This window comes from Diospyros lotus, chromosome 8 (genome assembly GCF_014633365.1).
Source record: "Diospyros lotus cultivar Yz01 chromosome 8, ASM1463336v1, whole genome shotgun sequence".
NCBI classification, from domain to species: domain Eukaryota; kingdom Viridiplantae; phylum Streptophyta; class Magnoliopsida; order Ericales; family Ebenaceae; genus Diospyros; species Diospyros lotus.
The window spans coordinates 32,695,516-32,713,637 of NC_068345.1; the positions used below are offsets into that span (position 1 = coordinate 32,695,516).

Sequence of the window (18,122 nt, forward strand, 5' to 3'; positions counted from 1 at the left end):
ATCATCTATAACTTAGTGCTCCACCTCTATTTGGGTTCCTCCTAAGCTGATAAAATTATCTGTGTTACTATGTTGGTTTGATTCTTCAGTGTTAGATAATTTACAAGGGAAGATAACTTCATTAAATATAACATCTCAGCTAATGATAATTTTTACACCCTTAAACTGTCTTTCCCATAGCCTATATCCCTTAGTTCCTTCCCGATACCCAACAAAAACACACTTTGTGGATCTAGGTTCCAGTTTACCTTTTGACTGGTGAGCATAGGCTTCACAGCCAAAGGTTATTAAGTAATTTAAGTTCAATTTCCTTCCAGTCCACTTTTCTTTAGGGCATTTAAGATTAAGGGCAGTAGAGGGACTTCTATTTACTAGATGTGAAGCTGTAGCTAAGGCCTCTCCCCATAAGGATTTAGGCAAACCAGATGTGAACAAAAGGCACCTCACTTTTTCAAGGAGGGTTCGGTTCATTCTTTCAACCACCCCATTTTGTTGGGGTGTGTTCCCAATAGTTTTATGCCTAATTATACCTTAGGAGTTGCAATATTCATCAAATTCTTTATTACAGAATTCTAACCCATTATTTGTTCTAAGAGTTTTGATTTTTCTGTTAGCTTGGTTTTCTATTAAGATCTTCCATGTTTTGAACTTCTCTAATGTTTGATCTTTAGTTTTTAACAGAAAAACCCACACCTTCGTAGTAAAATCATCTATGATAGAGAGAAAATACCTATTGCCGCCATGGGTGGGAAGGCCCCCAGAGATCTGCATGTAAGTACTCAAGGCATGCCTTTGCCAGGTGAGTTCCCTTATGGAAACTCATCCTGTGTTGCTTACCTAGCACACATGGTTCACAAAAATCAAGGGGTCTCAGCAGACATTGAACCAAAATATCCTTGGTTTGACAGTGCCTGCAAACCTTTCAGGCTCATGTGACCAAGTCTCAAGTTCCATAGTTCTGTCTTATCAGTGTTAACATAGCATGCAGAGTTTGATATAACAGAGGAATGAAAACAACCATTTAGAACATATAAGCCATTTTTCTTTGAACCAGTTAGGATTAACTCTTCTCCTTTAAAAACATTCATGGAACCATTTTCAGCTTTGTAAGAAAATCCTAACACATCAAGAGTATCGAGAGAAATCAAATTTCTTTTAAGACCAAGTACATATCTTACATCAGTGAGTGTTCTTACTTTGTTGTCATGCAACTTAAGAGTTATGTCACCTTTACCCTGAACACTACATGAATGGTTATTTCCCATATACACTATTCCACTCTCTCTATTATTGAAGTTATGAAACCAGTCAATATTAGGGCACATATGAAAAGAACAGCCAGAGTCCATGATCCATTCATTTTTAACAGAACTAGAAGATACATTAAGCACCTCAGCTAAACAGTTAGAACTACTAGCTACTACTATTACATTGCCCCCTTGCTTTTGTTTTTTCAAATAATCATAACATTATTTCTTTATATGTCTCTCTTTCCCACAATGGTAACACTTCCATTTTTGTTTTTGTTTACCCTTCTTATCTTTCTTTTTTCCCTTCTGCCCTGACCCATTAAGTTGTTCAGCATTCACAGTATAATTTCTTTTATTAGCATTTCCCTTTACAAACAAATTATTGCCCGTTTTCTTAGATGTACTAAGTTCTAGTTCTCTAGCCTTAATACTAGAAATAACAAGTTCCATACTAGGGACTATACCAGTATAACGTAAAGCATGCTTCACTACATCATAATCATCAGGTAGAGAGTTTAACAAAATCATGGCTTCACTAGTATCACCTAAAGCCTGATCAGTACCTCTTAATAACAAGGTAAGTCCAGTAAATTCATCTATGTTTTCATCCATAGACTTAAAGGTATTCATCTTAAAGTTAAACAACATGCCTTTTTAATAAACCAAATTTGGAGCAAACATTACAGAATATAAAGATTCTAATCTATTCCAAAGATTAAGGGGTAGAGATATACCGTCAACCTTACAGATTACAAAATCACCGAGATGGAGGAATATCAGATTAAAAGCCTCTTCTCTGATTTCATCAGTTCGAGCTAACTGCTCAGGTGACCATTTGCAGTCATCTGGCTCGAGTGCTATAAGCACTTTGTGATGAGAGAGAAAAACCCTCATCTTCTTTTTCCAACTTCCGAAATCTCCCTTTCCATCGAATGTACCGATTTCAAATCGGGTTGTTGTCATTTTCGTGTTGCACGAAAAATGCCCAAAAATAAACCCTAGATTACTGACTGAGACCAGTACAGCAAACTCCCGCTGACTGAGTATCTTCAGAAAACCCTAGGATTTCTAAAACCAACACCGACACAGAGAAAGAAAGAAAGCCCTAGATTTCGAGAAAAAAAATCGAACACGATTTTGACTCAAAAAATTTGGATACGCAAACCAGAGGCTCTGATACCACTGTTACGAATAAACAAAGATAGCAAATCTCCACACATACAATCAAAATCAAGCACTGATGACATCAACAATCTGACCGAGAGAATAAACACAACAGATTTAAAACATAAATGAAATAAGAGGCACACGATTTATAGTGGTTCACCCCAAATAAGGGCTACGTCCACTTGAGCTCCGGTGAGAAGAGCTCACTCCACTATATAAACTCAATCCGATTACAACGAAATCGAAAACAAAAACAACCCTGGTTCTCTATACAAAATGCTCAGAATCACTAACAGATTAAGAGCTTATCTTAGATTAAAAATCAGATAACACATATGAACAAGAGGAAGACGAACTGTACAGAAATTTACAGAGAGAGAAAGAAAGTAAAAACCCTAAATGACAACTCTTGGCCAACCCCTCTTTTCTTCAGTCTTCCACCCGATCACATCATCAATCTCGAGGCGAGTGATAAATAAGGCAACTGGATGGCTGAGATCGCTCAACATAAAGAAAGCTGCAACGGCTTGGATGGATTCGTGCAAGTAAAACAGCTGCAGGCTATGCGAATAAAGCCAAAAGTCAAAGGGCTTGGGCTGGGCCAATGGTGGCTGCCAAATGGCCCTCCAGTGGGCGCCTAAAAGGGCACCCCACGGTTGCCAAAATGACCCCTCAATCTTTGGGCCTCATTTGGTGTTTCATAAATTATATAACAGTATAAATACTATTTTTTAAAGTATGATTAGATGATTTATCACCTAATTAAGTAATTCAAGTTTCTTGAAAGGGAAAGGGAATCTGAATGATTTCTAGGGATTTGCGCATTTATTTATACTTATAAACCTTCATGCATATGAAACCAACAACATTGTGGGCCCAAATTTAGGGCATTGTATTTGAACACTATTAATTGTTTTATTTTTTATAATACTTAATTTAGGTTCGACCCTTGTCATTTAACTGCTTTAGTTTAATGTCAGGGAAGTTATGGCAGGTACTGTTGGATTTCGAAATATAAATATATATATACATGTATTTCAATAAATTTTTCTGACAATAATGCACCGAACATGGAAAAATGATATGGGAGTTCAGTATAATTCTATTAATTAAAATTTTAGAAAAGGTAACATTTCATTAAACAATAATATATTTAAAAATTTCTTAGGTTTTCTATCATAATTACGAAACTAAACTGAAGTCTGAACATGAACAAGTAACTGAGAGACTGATGTTATATGATTTCAGATTTTCATCGTACACATTCTAAATAAATTTTAGAGGCCGGCATGTTGATAAACCGCCCAGATATTTTCTTGTCAGTCTTGCTATAAATATGAAAAAGAACAACTGAGAACAGTTAGTCTTTTTCTGTTCCATTTTCTTCAACAAATTGATCACCCAGCATCGCAACATAGGCCTTGGTGAGCGTTCTCCTAATCCAATTCGTCGATTTCAATTATTTGCAGCAGCTTGGCCAGAGGCTTAAATGTTCTCGCCTGGAGGCAACTCCGCAAGCTTTGGTGGGGTGCCAAGGACTCGTTCCATATCAAAACGAACTTCAATGTTGCGAATGCTGTACCCAACTACCATCAGCCAATAGAGCAGATTTGCAAGTTCCGGAGCGCTCGTCTCTGTCATAGTCGTCTGTAAACCACACAAAACAAATCTCAATAATGTCAGCACGCAGCAATGGTTGATCTTCACAGAGCAAACAATCAACCTTGTACTTTGCCAGCAGCAAGATAATGTTCACTTGTTCAGAGCATGAGGCTAAAAGCCCAATTCAAACAAAATTTCAATAGTTAATTGATAAAATGACCGAGTGTCACTAGTTTCCAGTGACTGAATCTGTATGAAGTCATGTTGAATAGTTTCTAGAGGCTATATTAGACATATTTAATTGCGATAAGCACAAATTACTTTTGCAAAGATGTAACAAGGATCTTCTAAAAGATAGGGCCATAAATAGAATTCACTGGCAAACTAGAATTCATATTAGCCAACCCCATATAGTGGGATAAAGGCTTGACATGTTGTTGGGCCATCTTGTGTTGATTGACACAATCAACAAGTGGTTTGCAGTAGTCCGAGAAAATGGATGCTCTTAAGTTGATTGACACGGTAACTAGTATTTTTATGGTGGTTTCCGTGGACAGAACCATTAACACTCAGCTACAGCATGGAGCCTTTGATTATGAGCAAATATGAGCGTCAACCAAAATTTCAACGAAAAATTCAACATCAACAAGTATAATAGGATAAAAAGGGCAAGAGGATGATATAACAGTGAACCTTCATCTGTCCAGGATCTGTAACAGCCAAGAGGCGTTTTATGAACGTGTTCATTGCCAGCACAGCATCCTCTCCAGCACTACTAGTTAATTCCTGTATGATATTATGGAAATTAAAATGCATAACGGGTAGTAAATACAGGTTCAAGAAATACCCACAGCTATATATAAAGAACTAAAATGCCAAACAAAAATTGTTCAATTTGCCCCAACAAAATATGGGAAGTGGGGGATATTATTACAGTACATTTAAATTATTTAGAGCATAAAATCTATTTAAAAGAAAAAAAAAACATTTATAAGCATGTAGCATTTGATTTTGCACAAACCTTTCTGGTGATTGATCAATCAAAACAGTATTATATGGGAGAGCCTGAAAGTGTGGGAACAACAGATAAAACTTTCTCCTAAATGTTCAGAAATCCCACCAGAGAAAGGTGGCAAGTTCTCATACCTTAAGATTTTGAGGCTCAAGAGACTTGAGATATTCCAACAATTCGTTCTGTCCATCTGCAGCTTTCTGACCTACTTGACGATTAAGTTCCTCAATTTCTGCTTCAAGTAACTCGATATATTTCATTGCATCCATTTTCTCAGGACCAGAAACATTATTCCACCTGATAACTTCACCAGATACCTTTTTTTGTGTGCCCGGTGCATAATCTGGCAAATCCTATTAGTCATAAAAGCTAGTTACAAACCCTCTTCAGATAAAGAGTTCAAGGGCAATTACCACTTACAAGTGTAATAAGCATTACTTGGAATAACTCAATGAAAGGAGAAAATTTGCCTCAGTGTTAATTGATTTTAACTAATGAGCTGCCAGCAAACAATTGCATCTTATACGAGGGTATATAAATTTAGCAGTCAACAGGATTTATGATCATGATAATAATAAAGTAGGAAGTGGATGACCAAATGGTCTGCATGGGAACACATCCACCGAAACCAACTAATGGTGAAAGGTAAAAGGAACAAAGTGTCAATTACATAGTCATTGGAAGACTATGTTGTATCAAATTTGCTTAAAGTAGTAAGACCACCTGTCAACAAGTGTCATTCCACACTTCAATTCTCATAGCTGAATTTGTATTCAAAATCTCTCAGCTTTATATGTAAATAAAATTATTCGTTTTCTTTTGTGTTTCTGCAGCTCAAACTTCAGTCTACCTTGCAATGCTGAGATTGCATATGTTAACATCAAACATGTCCATGTGTTAGCTAAAATATGATGAAGGTACCTTCATCTTATTTCACCTCCATGTTAAAAGATTCCAATATCAGTCTGCGGTACAATGACATGGCATTTGGCTGTGACAATACACTGTATCACACCAAACCAGAAAGCAAACATCCAAAATGCAATTACATTAGCATAGACCCTAAAAGACCTGTGACCCCACAAGGTCACATGGGATATAATACCACCCATCTCTGCAGGAAGTTTTTGGACTCCATTTACAAGCAGCTTCCAACTGTATGACAATCAGAAAACCACAGGCATAATAACTTCCTGCATCCTGGAGCCAACTGGCTAGTCATCCTTTTGTAGAGGGTCATGTGGGTTGAAATCCAGTATAGGGAGAAACCAAGAGTTTTCCCTCCAAGTTGTGGAATCAGTTAGTTAAACCAAGAAAAAGGATATAATGTTTATTCATCAATGCATAGAGGTCTATAGAACTGCTAACACTATTTTTCCCAGGGGCTGAATGGATTTGAGTGGGTTAGGGAGGAAAGAAACTAGGACTTCAACAATTTACTATATACCATGGTCAGAACCCTCGTACCTTTTGAAGACAAAAATCAAGTACACTTTGAAAGTAACTATATCAAGAAAAGAATAATATAAAGAACTGAAGGAACTAATCTTCTTCATAGTTTCATACAAAAAGGATAGCAAACAAACTCACCTTCTTATCTTGCACCTCTGGTAGAGCAACTTGTTCCAAACCTTGTTGCAATTCCAACCGATATTGTGCATTTCTAAACATATAACCGGTCATCAAAACACTGTACATGAGTTGCGCTAGATTTTCTGCAACCTGAATGAATTGAAAAGCATCAATTGTAGCAAACTTGAAGATTATTTGCATACATTAAAATACGATTGATAACAGCTTAAATCAGTGGACAGCCTTTGAACAAAAATGCAACCCTTTAAGAATCTATGCACTTACAGTGGTTACTGTCACTGCAAAGAACTGAGGCGGTAGTGTCCCAATCATATTTGTCACTGTTTGGCGCATTGCATCAACTACCTGATCAACAACCAAAACCAATAGAGTTAATAAGTTTGTCATCTGTAATACTAATAAATTAATCTAGTGCAGCTCTGTAAAGGGATACAGGCAATAATAAGAAGGAAACTGGTTAAAACCTGTGGGGACGCCCTTTTCACAAACAACTCCATGAACTCTGGCTGCACATTTTTTACATACTCCAATAGTATTTCCCTCCTGCTCTTCTGCTGTTTTTTGAAAGGGGGAAAAAAAAAACTTTTAATCAACAATAACTACAACAATGGAAACTTTTTATTAAATGAGGAAATTATCTAGCTCCTCCCTTTCAGAAGCCCAAATCCAAGAGATTAGGACTCATATAGTTCCTTATACAATTAAACACATTCAAATAAATGAAGAGTGCAAACGATATTACAAGACAAAACAAGAAGTCATAAAACTGGTATATTTGCTAAACATAAATAAGAAAAAAAAATTAAAAAGCGAAACAAAAAGCTCATTTGTGGCCTTAGACCCTTCCTTAAGATTTTTCCTAACTTTATTCAGCTAGTTAAGAATAGCATGTGTCTATCGGTGTGTTTCTCACTGGCTGCTAAGGGCATTGTCAGGCTTGCATAGTTTTGACAGAATCACTAAGATCAGGAAATTCACGTGCTTGATCATTTAACATCAGGACAGGGAAGCATAAATTGGGTTTAGTGTTCTATAGGAGCAAATTCTGCACCAATCTGCTCATAATGCTTTCCCTGGTGACTAAAATGCTCAAGGCTCCCCACTTCGTAACAGTCGGGAAGCTGTTGTCTTGTACACAATCTTACCTTTGCTTTCCAAATAGCCTGTTTCCAGAACTCAAACCCCTGACCTTCCAGTCACAAAAGAACAACCTTACCTTTGTTACAAAAGTTCACCTGAATGCTTTCCCATGTGACAACATGATGTATTTCCCCTGGAAGGTATGGACAAGGAACTAACAGCACAGCCCACCTTTTCGACTGTCTCTTGGTTTCATTCTCACTCCTAATAGTTTGTGTTGAAGTAATATTAAGGTGACCAATGCCATGCTGTAAGAAGGCTGGAAAATCATCCATCTTTTTCTTCATTTCCTAGAAGTGGACCCTTTTTTCTTTTTTAGTGTTCACTACGTGATGTCAGCTCTAATGCTAGCATGGAGTTATAGTAGCTTGACACAGCATCAAATGCAAGGCTGACATCTCATTCTTTTTGGGGATCTAATGCTCCTTGTACAAGTGTTATAACGAACATTATGAGAGTTAGCTGCTTTGTTGATTGTATGAAAAGGGAGAGAGACTATCTTGTGGTTGAGAGAAAGTTCTCCATTCTCCTTTTAGACCCCTTTTTTTGAACAGTTTCCTAATGGTCCCTATTTCCCTGTGGATATATATAGTTTCTTGTACTGTTTTCATAACCCACCTACCCCCCCCCCCCCCCCCACACACACACACACAAAAAAAGAAAAGAAAAAAAAAAACAGCACATCAATCAAAAGAAGTATGGAACGAACCAATGGTATGTTATGTAGAACTAAGAAGCACATCACATTGAGTGAACAAAGAATAGACTGAAGAAGCAAAAGGAAATTATGCTAATAAAGAAGCAAACCATTTGAAAGTGTTAACCAGTGTTAGATAGAATAATTTTAGGAGTAATTATGGTTCACAGTATCCTTTAGAGTGCCTGATTTCTAGCCTATTACTCTTGTAAGATAGTTTCCTATCTTAGATTTAACATGTATATATATAGGCTGTAATATTTCAATATATAAAAATAGAATTTTTTTTCTTTTTCTGTTATTAGCAACAACATGGTACCAGAGCTGACTGCCACCTAAAGGAGTGAGAGTTTTTCATAGAACGATTAACAGGGTTGACTTGCTCGCTACTCTATCAGTCATTAGAAGATTTCACTGCTGCAATCAACCCAAGGAGTCTTTAACCAGTAAAGACTTGTGTTTTTCCTGCCTTTCTCAATCATGGCTGACAAAAAAAAAAAATCAACTGCCCAGAATAAGGCTAGATTGATTGGTGAGAATCCCTTCTTGCAAATCAGTCCCATGAAGCAGGATGGATGGATCTAATTACCTTGCGTGGTCAAGGTCTTGAGTACTGTTCGTACAAGCTCGAGGTTTGCAAGGTTATGTTACCAGGGATAAGCTGAAACCAGAGGGCACCGATCCTGCTTACAATCAATGGGAATCTGAAAACTCCCTTGTCATGTAATGGCTCATTAATTCCATGAAGCCCCAAATTGGTCGAGTTTATGTATTATTGGATACTGCTTACAAGATCCAGAGTGCAGTATCTCAAACCTATTCTCAAGTGGGCAATGATGTGCAAGTTAATGAATTATGGAATAAGGTGCATGAGACAAAACAAGGTGAGATGACTATTGCTCAAAACTTTGCTAAATTGAATGGTTTGTGGCAGGAACTTGATTATTACCAAGATTTCCAGGCTACATGTCCTGAAGATACAGCTAAGTTTCAGAAATTGCTAGAGAAGGAGAGCATATATGATTTTCTTGCTGGTTTGAATATGGAATATCATCAAATACAAGTTCAGGTACTCAGTAAGGATCCTTTGCCTTCTTTCAGACAAACTTATTCTTATGTACAGAAAGAGGAAAGCCAAAGAAGTGACATGATACACACAGTTTAGGTAGACAAAGCAGGGTTAGTTGCTAATGTCCTTCATGAACAGCTGAATGTCAGTGACCAGGGTTCATCAGGCAAGGATCACTTAAAATGTGATTATTGCGGAAAGCCGAGGCATACTAAAGAGAGTTGATGGAAGCTACATGGCCACCAACTAGGGATCATGGAGGTAAGCGAATGGGTCCCACAAGGTCACAAGAAAATCTGTCTAAGACTGTAGAAAAACCTGTGTCTAGAGAAACAGCTAATACCCGGGGTTTTCCCAATGAGGAGAAGCAAACCCTAAGGCGTCTTTTGTCTTGACTTGAAATTCAACTAGGTTGCTTCTTCCAATTTTGCCAACTTAAGTATTGCTTTCCTTGCCAATTTTAATACTCATAATAACCCATGGAGTATACATTCTGGAGCATCAAAAGTAATTTAGAACATACTCCTAAATTATGTTTTCGACATTAATTTTTTTCATCTTGTGCATAGCACAGGCTCATTGATAGACTATTAAAAGTAAGAATAGAACATACCCCACGCAGAAAAGGTCACCTTGGGCATGTGCCTCCTATGCCCTTAGTTCAAGTTTTATATGAATCGAAACCCAATCTCAAAGCAGAATCGAACCAAACCAACCCAATCAAAATCTAGAAAAATGGCGGAGCATCTCAGTTTCAAATCCTTTAGCACAACAAAATACTAAGATCTATAAGACTTATTTTAGCATAAACTATGACTTCAAAATACATACAAACCAATCCAACAATAGTAATTTAGCAAGAGTAGTTCAAACCAAATTATACAATATGACAATTATCAAATGAGAGAGATTTAGGGTTAAGATAAAATTTTAAGAGCCTTTGCAGAAACTCATTACTCTGGTTCTGGTTTGGGTCCTCTAACCTGACAGTGTAGCACCCAAACCAATGTCAATCAGGTCCAATTTTCTAGAACTAGATCCATATCAAATATTTAAAAATATATATATACAAACACCCCCCCCCCCACCCCCCTCCAAAACCCTTGGTTTGGATTGGCTCTTGAGTCTACCTAGACCCATGAACAGCTATCCATGTTCACCCTCTCCATACAATGGTATATTTGCATGCAGATGAGCCAGTAGTAGGGATTTCACTAAAAATTTTGGCAAATCCATGGATCTCTAGCCCATTCTTATGAAACAGGATTAACATTTAATCACATGTAAAAGTGGTTAATCAACTACCTGAATAAATTTCTTTCTTATGAGGAAAAAAGATTGCTGGTCCTGTAAGAACTGTAAAATTATACAGGAAAGTATCAAACCACTCAACATAGACTTATTGTCAACTTCTATATCAAAAAATGGTGAAGGAAGGACGATAAGAAGAAAAGCCTAAGAATCAAATTATGGGATTTAAAAGGCAAAAGACATGTTATTTTCAAGAAAAAAAGTGACACAAAAGAGAATAGATTGTGAAAAGTGAGGTAAATCTAATATGGAATGAGATGTCTACTACAATTCAAAACACAATAAAAACTATTCTAGAAGTCAACAGGAAAAACTTCAAACTAAAAGAAGTAAGGGTGCGTTTGATTGGCCAAATTTTCCATGGAAATGCCCATTTTCAACCCAAATTCCAACTTTTAAAGTGTTTGATTGCCTTTTTTTTCTAGGCAATTTATTTTCCAACTTTTGCTCACGTGACCTGATTTTCCTCCAAATGCTGGAAAACATTTTCCCACGGGGGGTAGATTGAATTTTCCATGGAAAACAACTATCTCAGTAAGCATTAGAGCGACAATGGAGAAGAAGGTTGAATTGGGAGATTTGAAGGGTGGCGACGAGGAGGGGTAGTGGGGGCGATAGAGGACCCAGATGACTGCGCCCACGACAGTGACAAGGATGAGGAGGAGGGTGGTCTAGAGGCAGCAAGAGTAGCAATAGCTCCGTCAGCTACGATGTGGGGGTTGGGGGAGGTACGCAGGGCGGGCAGTGTTGTACATCTGGGCCTTGGTGGCTGGGAAAGAGGGGTTGCTACTGCCGGTGGCGGGCTTGGTGGAAGGGTAGACCTTGTCTGCCATGGCAGAGTTTGGGATTGAGAAATTACCAATTTCCATGGAAAAAATGACAATTTCCATGGAAAATAATGGTAATCAAACACCAAAAGATTGAAAATACAACAATTTCTAGGTTAAAAATTAAGCCAATCAAACACATTTAATTGACAATTTTCATGCAAATAATTTCTAGGCAATTCAATTGCCTAGAGCTTATTTTCTTTCTATACAAGTTTCGTGCTTGCAATCAAATGCACCCTAATGGTGGTAGAGTGAGGAGGTACAAGAAAAAATTAAAGACCAAGAGAATTTGCTACAAGACTCAAGATACAAGCCTTAATAAAGAAATTTTAAAGGGATATATTTTAGCTAAAAAGGAGTTAAAGGAGGCAAAGAAAGTTGCTGTTGAAGCAAAGTCAAGAACTTAAGAAAAATTGTACAACCAACTTCATACAAACAATTGAAATATATATATATATATGTATTGACTAAAGAAGAAAGAGAAGAATATAGGATTTGAGAGAAATAAAGTGCATAATAGATGAAAACCAAAAGGTACTAGCAAATGAGAGAGCAATCAAAGAGAGATGGAGTGAGTATATCTCAAAACTATTTAACAAATATGGACAAATAAAATATTATCTCAGGGCACCTTAATAATTTAAAAAAGATAGAAATTACATTGTCAAGACCTAGGGTTTTAGGAGGAAATCTGGAAGTAACCGAGAGAAATAGAATAAAAAAGGAGGGAGAAATCAAAAGAAATGAGGGAGGAATTAGACAGAAAAGGGAGAGATTAGAGAGAAAGAACCGAGACAGAAGAATTCACAGAGAGAATTGATGAGAGAGAAAATTGAAACTCAATTATCATTCAACTGTGAACATTTTCTACCTAATCTAACCTATTTATAGGCTATTCCATCCTTTCAATTACAATACAACTGAGAGGTACAATCACTGAAATAGCAAAGTACAACAACTAACTAATACATAATTACTATTATATCCTTGGGGTCTTGACAATTTCCCCCATCCTTGAGAGAGTTATTGTCCCCAAGAACTTACAGGGACTGGTCTAGTTCGTCATCCAATCCCTGCTTTCAATATTTGATTGATCCTTCTTCTTTTTTTTCCTTTCTTTCCTTCTCTTGTTCAGCTTTTTCCTCTTTTCTCTCACGTTCCTTTTCTTTTGTTTTTCCTGTAAATATAAAATGCAAACCTCAACAATCTCCATGTCAAAGCTGTAAGTTCAAGTAATTTCCAGTAATAGGAAGGAACTCAAACTTCTCTGCAAGCCAAGACCTAATTTGATACTGCAGATCACCAACTGGAATATGAACAAACAAAACAGCAAAAAACTCTTCCACCATCTTCAGAGACTCATTACGTTTCTTTGTCCATCTTGCTTCAATTGTGTCATCTGTTCCTCCTAAGCTTTTTCCTGCTCCCAGGTCCAGCTGGATTCAACATTTTTGGAATCCAACAGTGCTTTAAAAGCATTTGTTGTTTCCTGCTTCCTATTGTTCACCAACAGTTCGTCTTCAACAAATTTCTCTTCCAATGGCATTGCAGTTACTTTTTCTAATGAATCGATATTATTTTCCAATTCAGATAGTTCCTTGGTTTCCTCTAAGTCAAAATTCTGAGGAAAGACTCCAGCACCAGTTTTCTCACAAATGACTGATTTTTCAGTCGGAACTTCCTGATCCAATATAGGTAATTCAGCAACTTCCCACGGATCGGAGGTCTTAGGTAGGATTCCAGCAGGAGCTGGAACCGGTTCTGCAGTGGATATTGAATAAAGATCCACTGGTATACTGACCTGATACATCTTTGCAAGCTGAATCAGCATTTCGTCAATTTGGTCCATCTTTTGGTTGATGTGAACAGAAAATTTCTCAAAGTGTTTTCTGCAATGACTGTACACTTCGTCCCAATGCATGCACAGCTTCTGTGCTCGCTGCCATTTCCTCAGTTCAAGTTCTTTGAACTAAATCTACCTCTGAATCTGTCTTCAAGAGTCACCTAACACCTAACGCTTGAGAATCGACTGGCTCTGAACAGTCTCCTGAAAATTGACTGACTCTGAAACAGCTGCTATGCTTTGCCTAATTGAGAATTGATCCCCTTACAAGTCAGCAACATTGAATCCACCTCAACCACTGCTTCAAGGAAATCAATCTGATCTGAAACCTTTTCCTGTGATATGATCTGATCTGATACTAAGATCAGAGATGATTGAATTTGTCACTGAACCGCCTTCAAATTGCAGCTAGGATTAGGATCGGTTGCTCTAGATTAATTGCTAAGAATTGTTTGATCAATCAGCAATCGCCGATGGTCAACAATCGCTCAAGAAACTGCTTCCAACAGTCGCCTTCCTGATTCACCTCAATCGCAATGCAGTAGTCGAGATCCAGCCACTCTGGAACAACTGCTAAAGATCGCCCAAGATCAATCAACCAAGAATCGCCTGAATTCACACCTTCCTTGATCGACTGCTAGAAAATTCTGGAATCAAAGCCGAGAATCAACCGGCTCTAATACCATTTGTTAGGAACCTATGGTTTTAGGACGAAATCTGGATGTAACCAAGAGAAATAGAACAAAAAAGGAGGGAGAAATCAGAAGAAATGAGGGAGGATTCAAACAGAAAAGGGAGAGATTAGAGAGAAAGAACCAAGACAGAGAGAATTGATGACAGAGAAGACCGAAATTCAATTATCATTCAACTATGAACATTCTCTACCTAATCTAACCTATTTATAGTCTATCCTTTGATTCCTTTCAGTTACAATACAACTGAAAGGTACAATTACTGAAACAGCAAAGTACAACAACTAACTAATACATATAATACATAATTACCATTATATCCTTGGGGTCTTGACATACATGTTCTATAAAAGTATTCTCCAAAAACAAAAGTAAACCAAATCATAAGAAAATAAAGAATGATAAAGCAGTTGAACCAAATAATATTGTGATGTAATATGTAAGTATGGAAATATATTGGAGAATGCATTTTATGGTTAGCAAAATTATTCAATGTGATCTATTTAAAGATGATGTATCATGAATGGAGAAGAAGCACTATAGTGCCTATTTATAAGCACAAATGAGATATTCAAAGTTGTAAAAATTATAGAGGGATCAAACTAATGAGCCACACTATGGAACTTTGAGAGAGATTGATTGACCAAAGGTTAACAAAAGAAGCAAGACTGTTCAGAAATTAATTTGATTTCATGCATGGTAGATCGAAAATGGAATTTATATATTTGTTGAGGCACCCAATCAAAAGGTTTAGAGATAAACAAAAAGATCTACAAATAATATTTATAAATTTAGAAAAAACTTATAACGAAGTCCCAAAAAAGTCTTATGGAATGTTTTAGAAAAATAAATGAGTCCAAATTGCTTATATAAAAGTTACTAAAGACACACATCATGGGGCAAGAAACGTGTTAGAACATGTAGAGGAGATGTTAAGTTTCTGTTTATTTGTGGGAAATGGTCTCTAAATTTATGTCTCCATTTTTTTATAAAATCTCTTGTTAACACATTTAAATGTTAGAAGTACAAAAAACTAATTTCCAAACTAACAAATGGAGCATATGTTCAAAAAATAGAGATATGTTTTTCTTTTGTGTAAAATGTGTTAGAGAAAGAGATGGAGATTATATGGGGAAAATTTTGTGGAGAACAGTGTTTTCCCAATCTCAAAATTAGTAAGGAAAACTTAGAGAACCCATTTCAGGAGTTTTCCAAGTCCAATACAGTTTTGAAAAATCACATTCTCTGAATCTCCATTTTCTATTTGCAAAATTTTTCATTTGAACAAGTTTTCTAATTTTCTATTTTCTGGGGAATATTTTTCCAAAAAACTGAAGTTGTTTTCCACAACTAATAAATAACATTGTCATAAAACAAAACCTAGTGTAATTTATCCTATTTAATATGTTTACTTATTTGTTTTCACTTTATGCATTAATTAAAATATATTAATGCACCTTATCTTATATCTTCATGACAAAAAATATATAAAAAAAAAAAACCTCCTTATTTGAAAAAAATAATAATTTTAATTTCACTTTATAAATTTGAGATCATTGCTTTCTTATTTAAACCTATTTTGAATATGTTATAGCAAGATGTAAATTATATAATCAAGGCATAATAATAGTTAAAATGGAGAAGTATGTTAGGCTTTTTATGCTATAGTAAAATCTCATTAAAACTAAAAGAAAATTTAATCAAGTGGCTACAAACAACTTTTTGTTTATATGGTGTGAAATGTTGGGTAAAGAAAATGAGGATATTACGGTAAATGTGTAGCCATACATGAAAAATTCGAGTTAAAATTGAAGTTATACGTCATAAGATCAAAGTGATTCTAATTAAAAATAAGATATACTTTAAAAACGATTAAGATGGCCTAATCATATGAGAATAAGATTTGGCAAAATAAGTAGAAGAGGGCCAAGAGAAAATTGATGAGAAACTCTTAAGTATAATATGCATCATAATGTCATAATCAAAAACTCTTAAAGTATGATATGCAATATGTTTTTGCATAAGATTAGTCTTATGGCTCAGAAGAATATAAAGGACAGAAAAGAATAAGCCGTTGAAGACCGGTTTCTAGGAGTAGTTAGGCATTTGTAATGGTAACTACCAAATAAGGTAATTATCGGTTAGTTAGATATTTTCTCCTTGTAACTCCTGCGTCTATGATCTATAAATAGAGGGACAAGGTGAGTCTTTTATTTCTCCTGTTTTTCATTGTATCTTGTGATCATATACTACTAGAGAGAAAAGCCTTAGCCTTTGTAATCTTGGTGAGGATAGCTCAGTTGTAGAGCTATGAGTGCAGTGCATTATATCGTTCCTATTGTTTCAAGACAGTGAAAGCTATAAGCCCTCTGATTAGTCTGGACGTAGAATTCACCAGTTTTAAGGTGATCCGAACCAAGATAAATCCGAGGTCCCTTGTGTGTGAAGTGTTCGATGTCTTTCTTGAGGGTTGAGTGTGAGTGTGTGACATGAGTTTGTTTAACACAATATAATATATTACAAAAGATATAGCCATAACTATAAATGATTGGCGACATAAAATCCAACCAATTGGGATTAAGACTCAAATTGTTGTTGTGGTGTTGGTTCTGAAACATCTCCCACCCAACGGCTAAATAGCATGAATACTTACTAAAATTTGCACTAAGATACAAAAAGGTCACTAAACTTTAATTTGTAGTCAAAAGGTCACTGAACTTCAATTTAGTATACAATTTCATAACTACAGTCAATTTTCGTTAAAAGAGACTAACGAAATGTTAACGTTTTTGTACTTTAGTGCAAAGTTCAATGACCTTTTTATATTTTAACGAAAAGTTCAATGATCTTTTTGAACTTCTCTGTAAAATTCAGTGACCATTTCTGCTTTTTAGCTGTCCACATTGTTAGTCACATCAACATTCTCATTTAACAATAATCGACAATAGTTATGGAATTATATACTAAATTGAAATTTAGTGAGACTACAAATTGAAATTTAGTGACCCTTTTGTACCTTAGTACAAAATTCAATAACTATTTATGCTATTTAGCTCCCAACCAACAAAACAGACCGAAAAGAAATCTACCCAGAAGAAGAAGAAGAAATGACACTTCAACTTCAAGATTCAAAGACGGTGGAATTAGCCTGATGTTTTGTATACTAACTTTACAGTCACTACTAATTGTTTCAAAAGTCAAGAACATAAGATTAACACAAAAATGGAACAAAGTACACATCACTATGGAAAGATAATAGGTACCAGAGTGCCGTTAGGGGCTTTGGAATCGCTGGCGTTAGAAGTTTTGTTATTCTGCGACGAATCTTGAGACTGAGCTCTCAAAGAGAACCTCCCTACGTTGTTTACCTTTCTCCGGAAGCTGACTGAAGAACGCAGGCGATTACTTCGACACGAAACGAGAACCGGCGAAGAAGAAGAAGAAGATGACGACGACGATTGTGCTGGAAATGAAGGTTTCACTGTCAACGAAGACATTTGAAATCAATCTCACTCGAAATGGGAGGATTGTCGAGCCTAACACCCTATCATCTGGCGATATCACTGCCAGGGATGGGGGTGAGGGGGTAGAGAGAGAGAGCGCTGTGCGGTTTTATAACTGTACGGCAATTCCCAAGGAGGAGGGTTTGGGATGAGAGTTTTGGGTCCCTGAGCAGAGTAGCCCACTGAAGAACAGCAGGCGAATAGATCAACCGCTGGATTGACCATGTGATCTCCTCATCGGCAATAACCGTTATGATGCCTTTTGCTTTTGCTTTTGCTGATGAATGGATGGATTGGATGGTTAAAAGCGTTGCAGGCCCATTGGGCATTGGCTTCTCGTGAGCCCACGGGCCAGGGAGTTGAGAGAAAATAAAACATTAAAATTGTATATTACGATTTTATGTTTGAAATTA

General features: G+C 36.4%; 1 protein-coding gene across 2 annotated transcripts; it reads right to left on the reverse strand.

Annotated features, from left to right (window-relative positions):
• Positions 1 to 3,626: 3,626 nt before the first annotated feature.
• LOC127808000 (uncharacterized) lies at positions 3,627 to 17,920 on the reverse strand. 2 transcript variants are annotated; one of them, XM_052346295.1, is made up of 7 exons: positions 17,470 to 17,920; positions 7,089 to 7,175; positions 6,889 to 6,969; positions 6,622 to 6,753; positions 5,166 to 5,384; positions 4,713 to 4,805; positions 3,627 to 4,064 (listed from the first exon to the last, which is right to left on the reverse strand). In XM_052346295.1, exons 1-7 carry the CDS (start codon positions 17,701 to 17,703, stop codon positions 3,903 to 3,905), a joined length of 1,008 nt encoding a protein of 335 aa, XP_052202255.1. In that variant the 5' UTR covers positions 17,704 to 17,920; the 3' UTR covers positions 3,627 to 3,902. The 2 variants fall into 2 exon arrangements, with proteins under 2 accessions (XP_052202255.1, XP_052202254.1); XM_052346294.1 differs by having other exon boundaries at positions 7,089 to 7,178; positions 17,470 to 17,916.
• Positions 17,921 to 18,122: the final 202 nt, after the last annotated feature.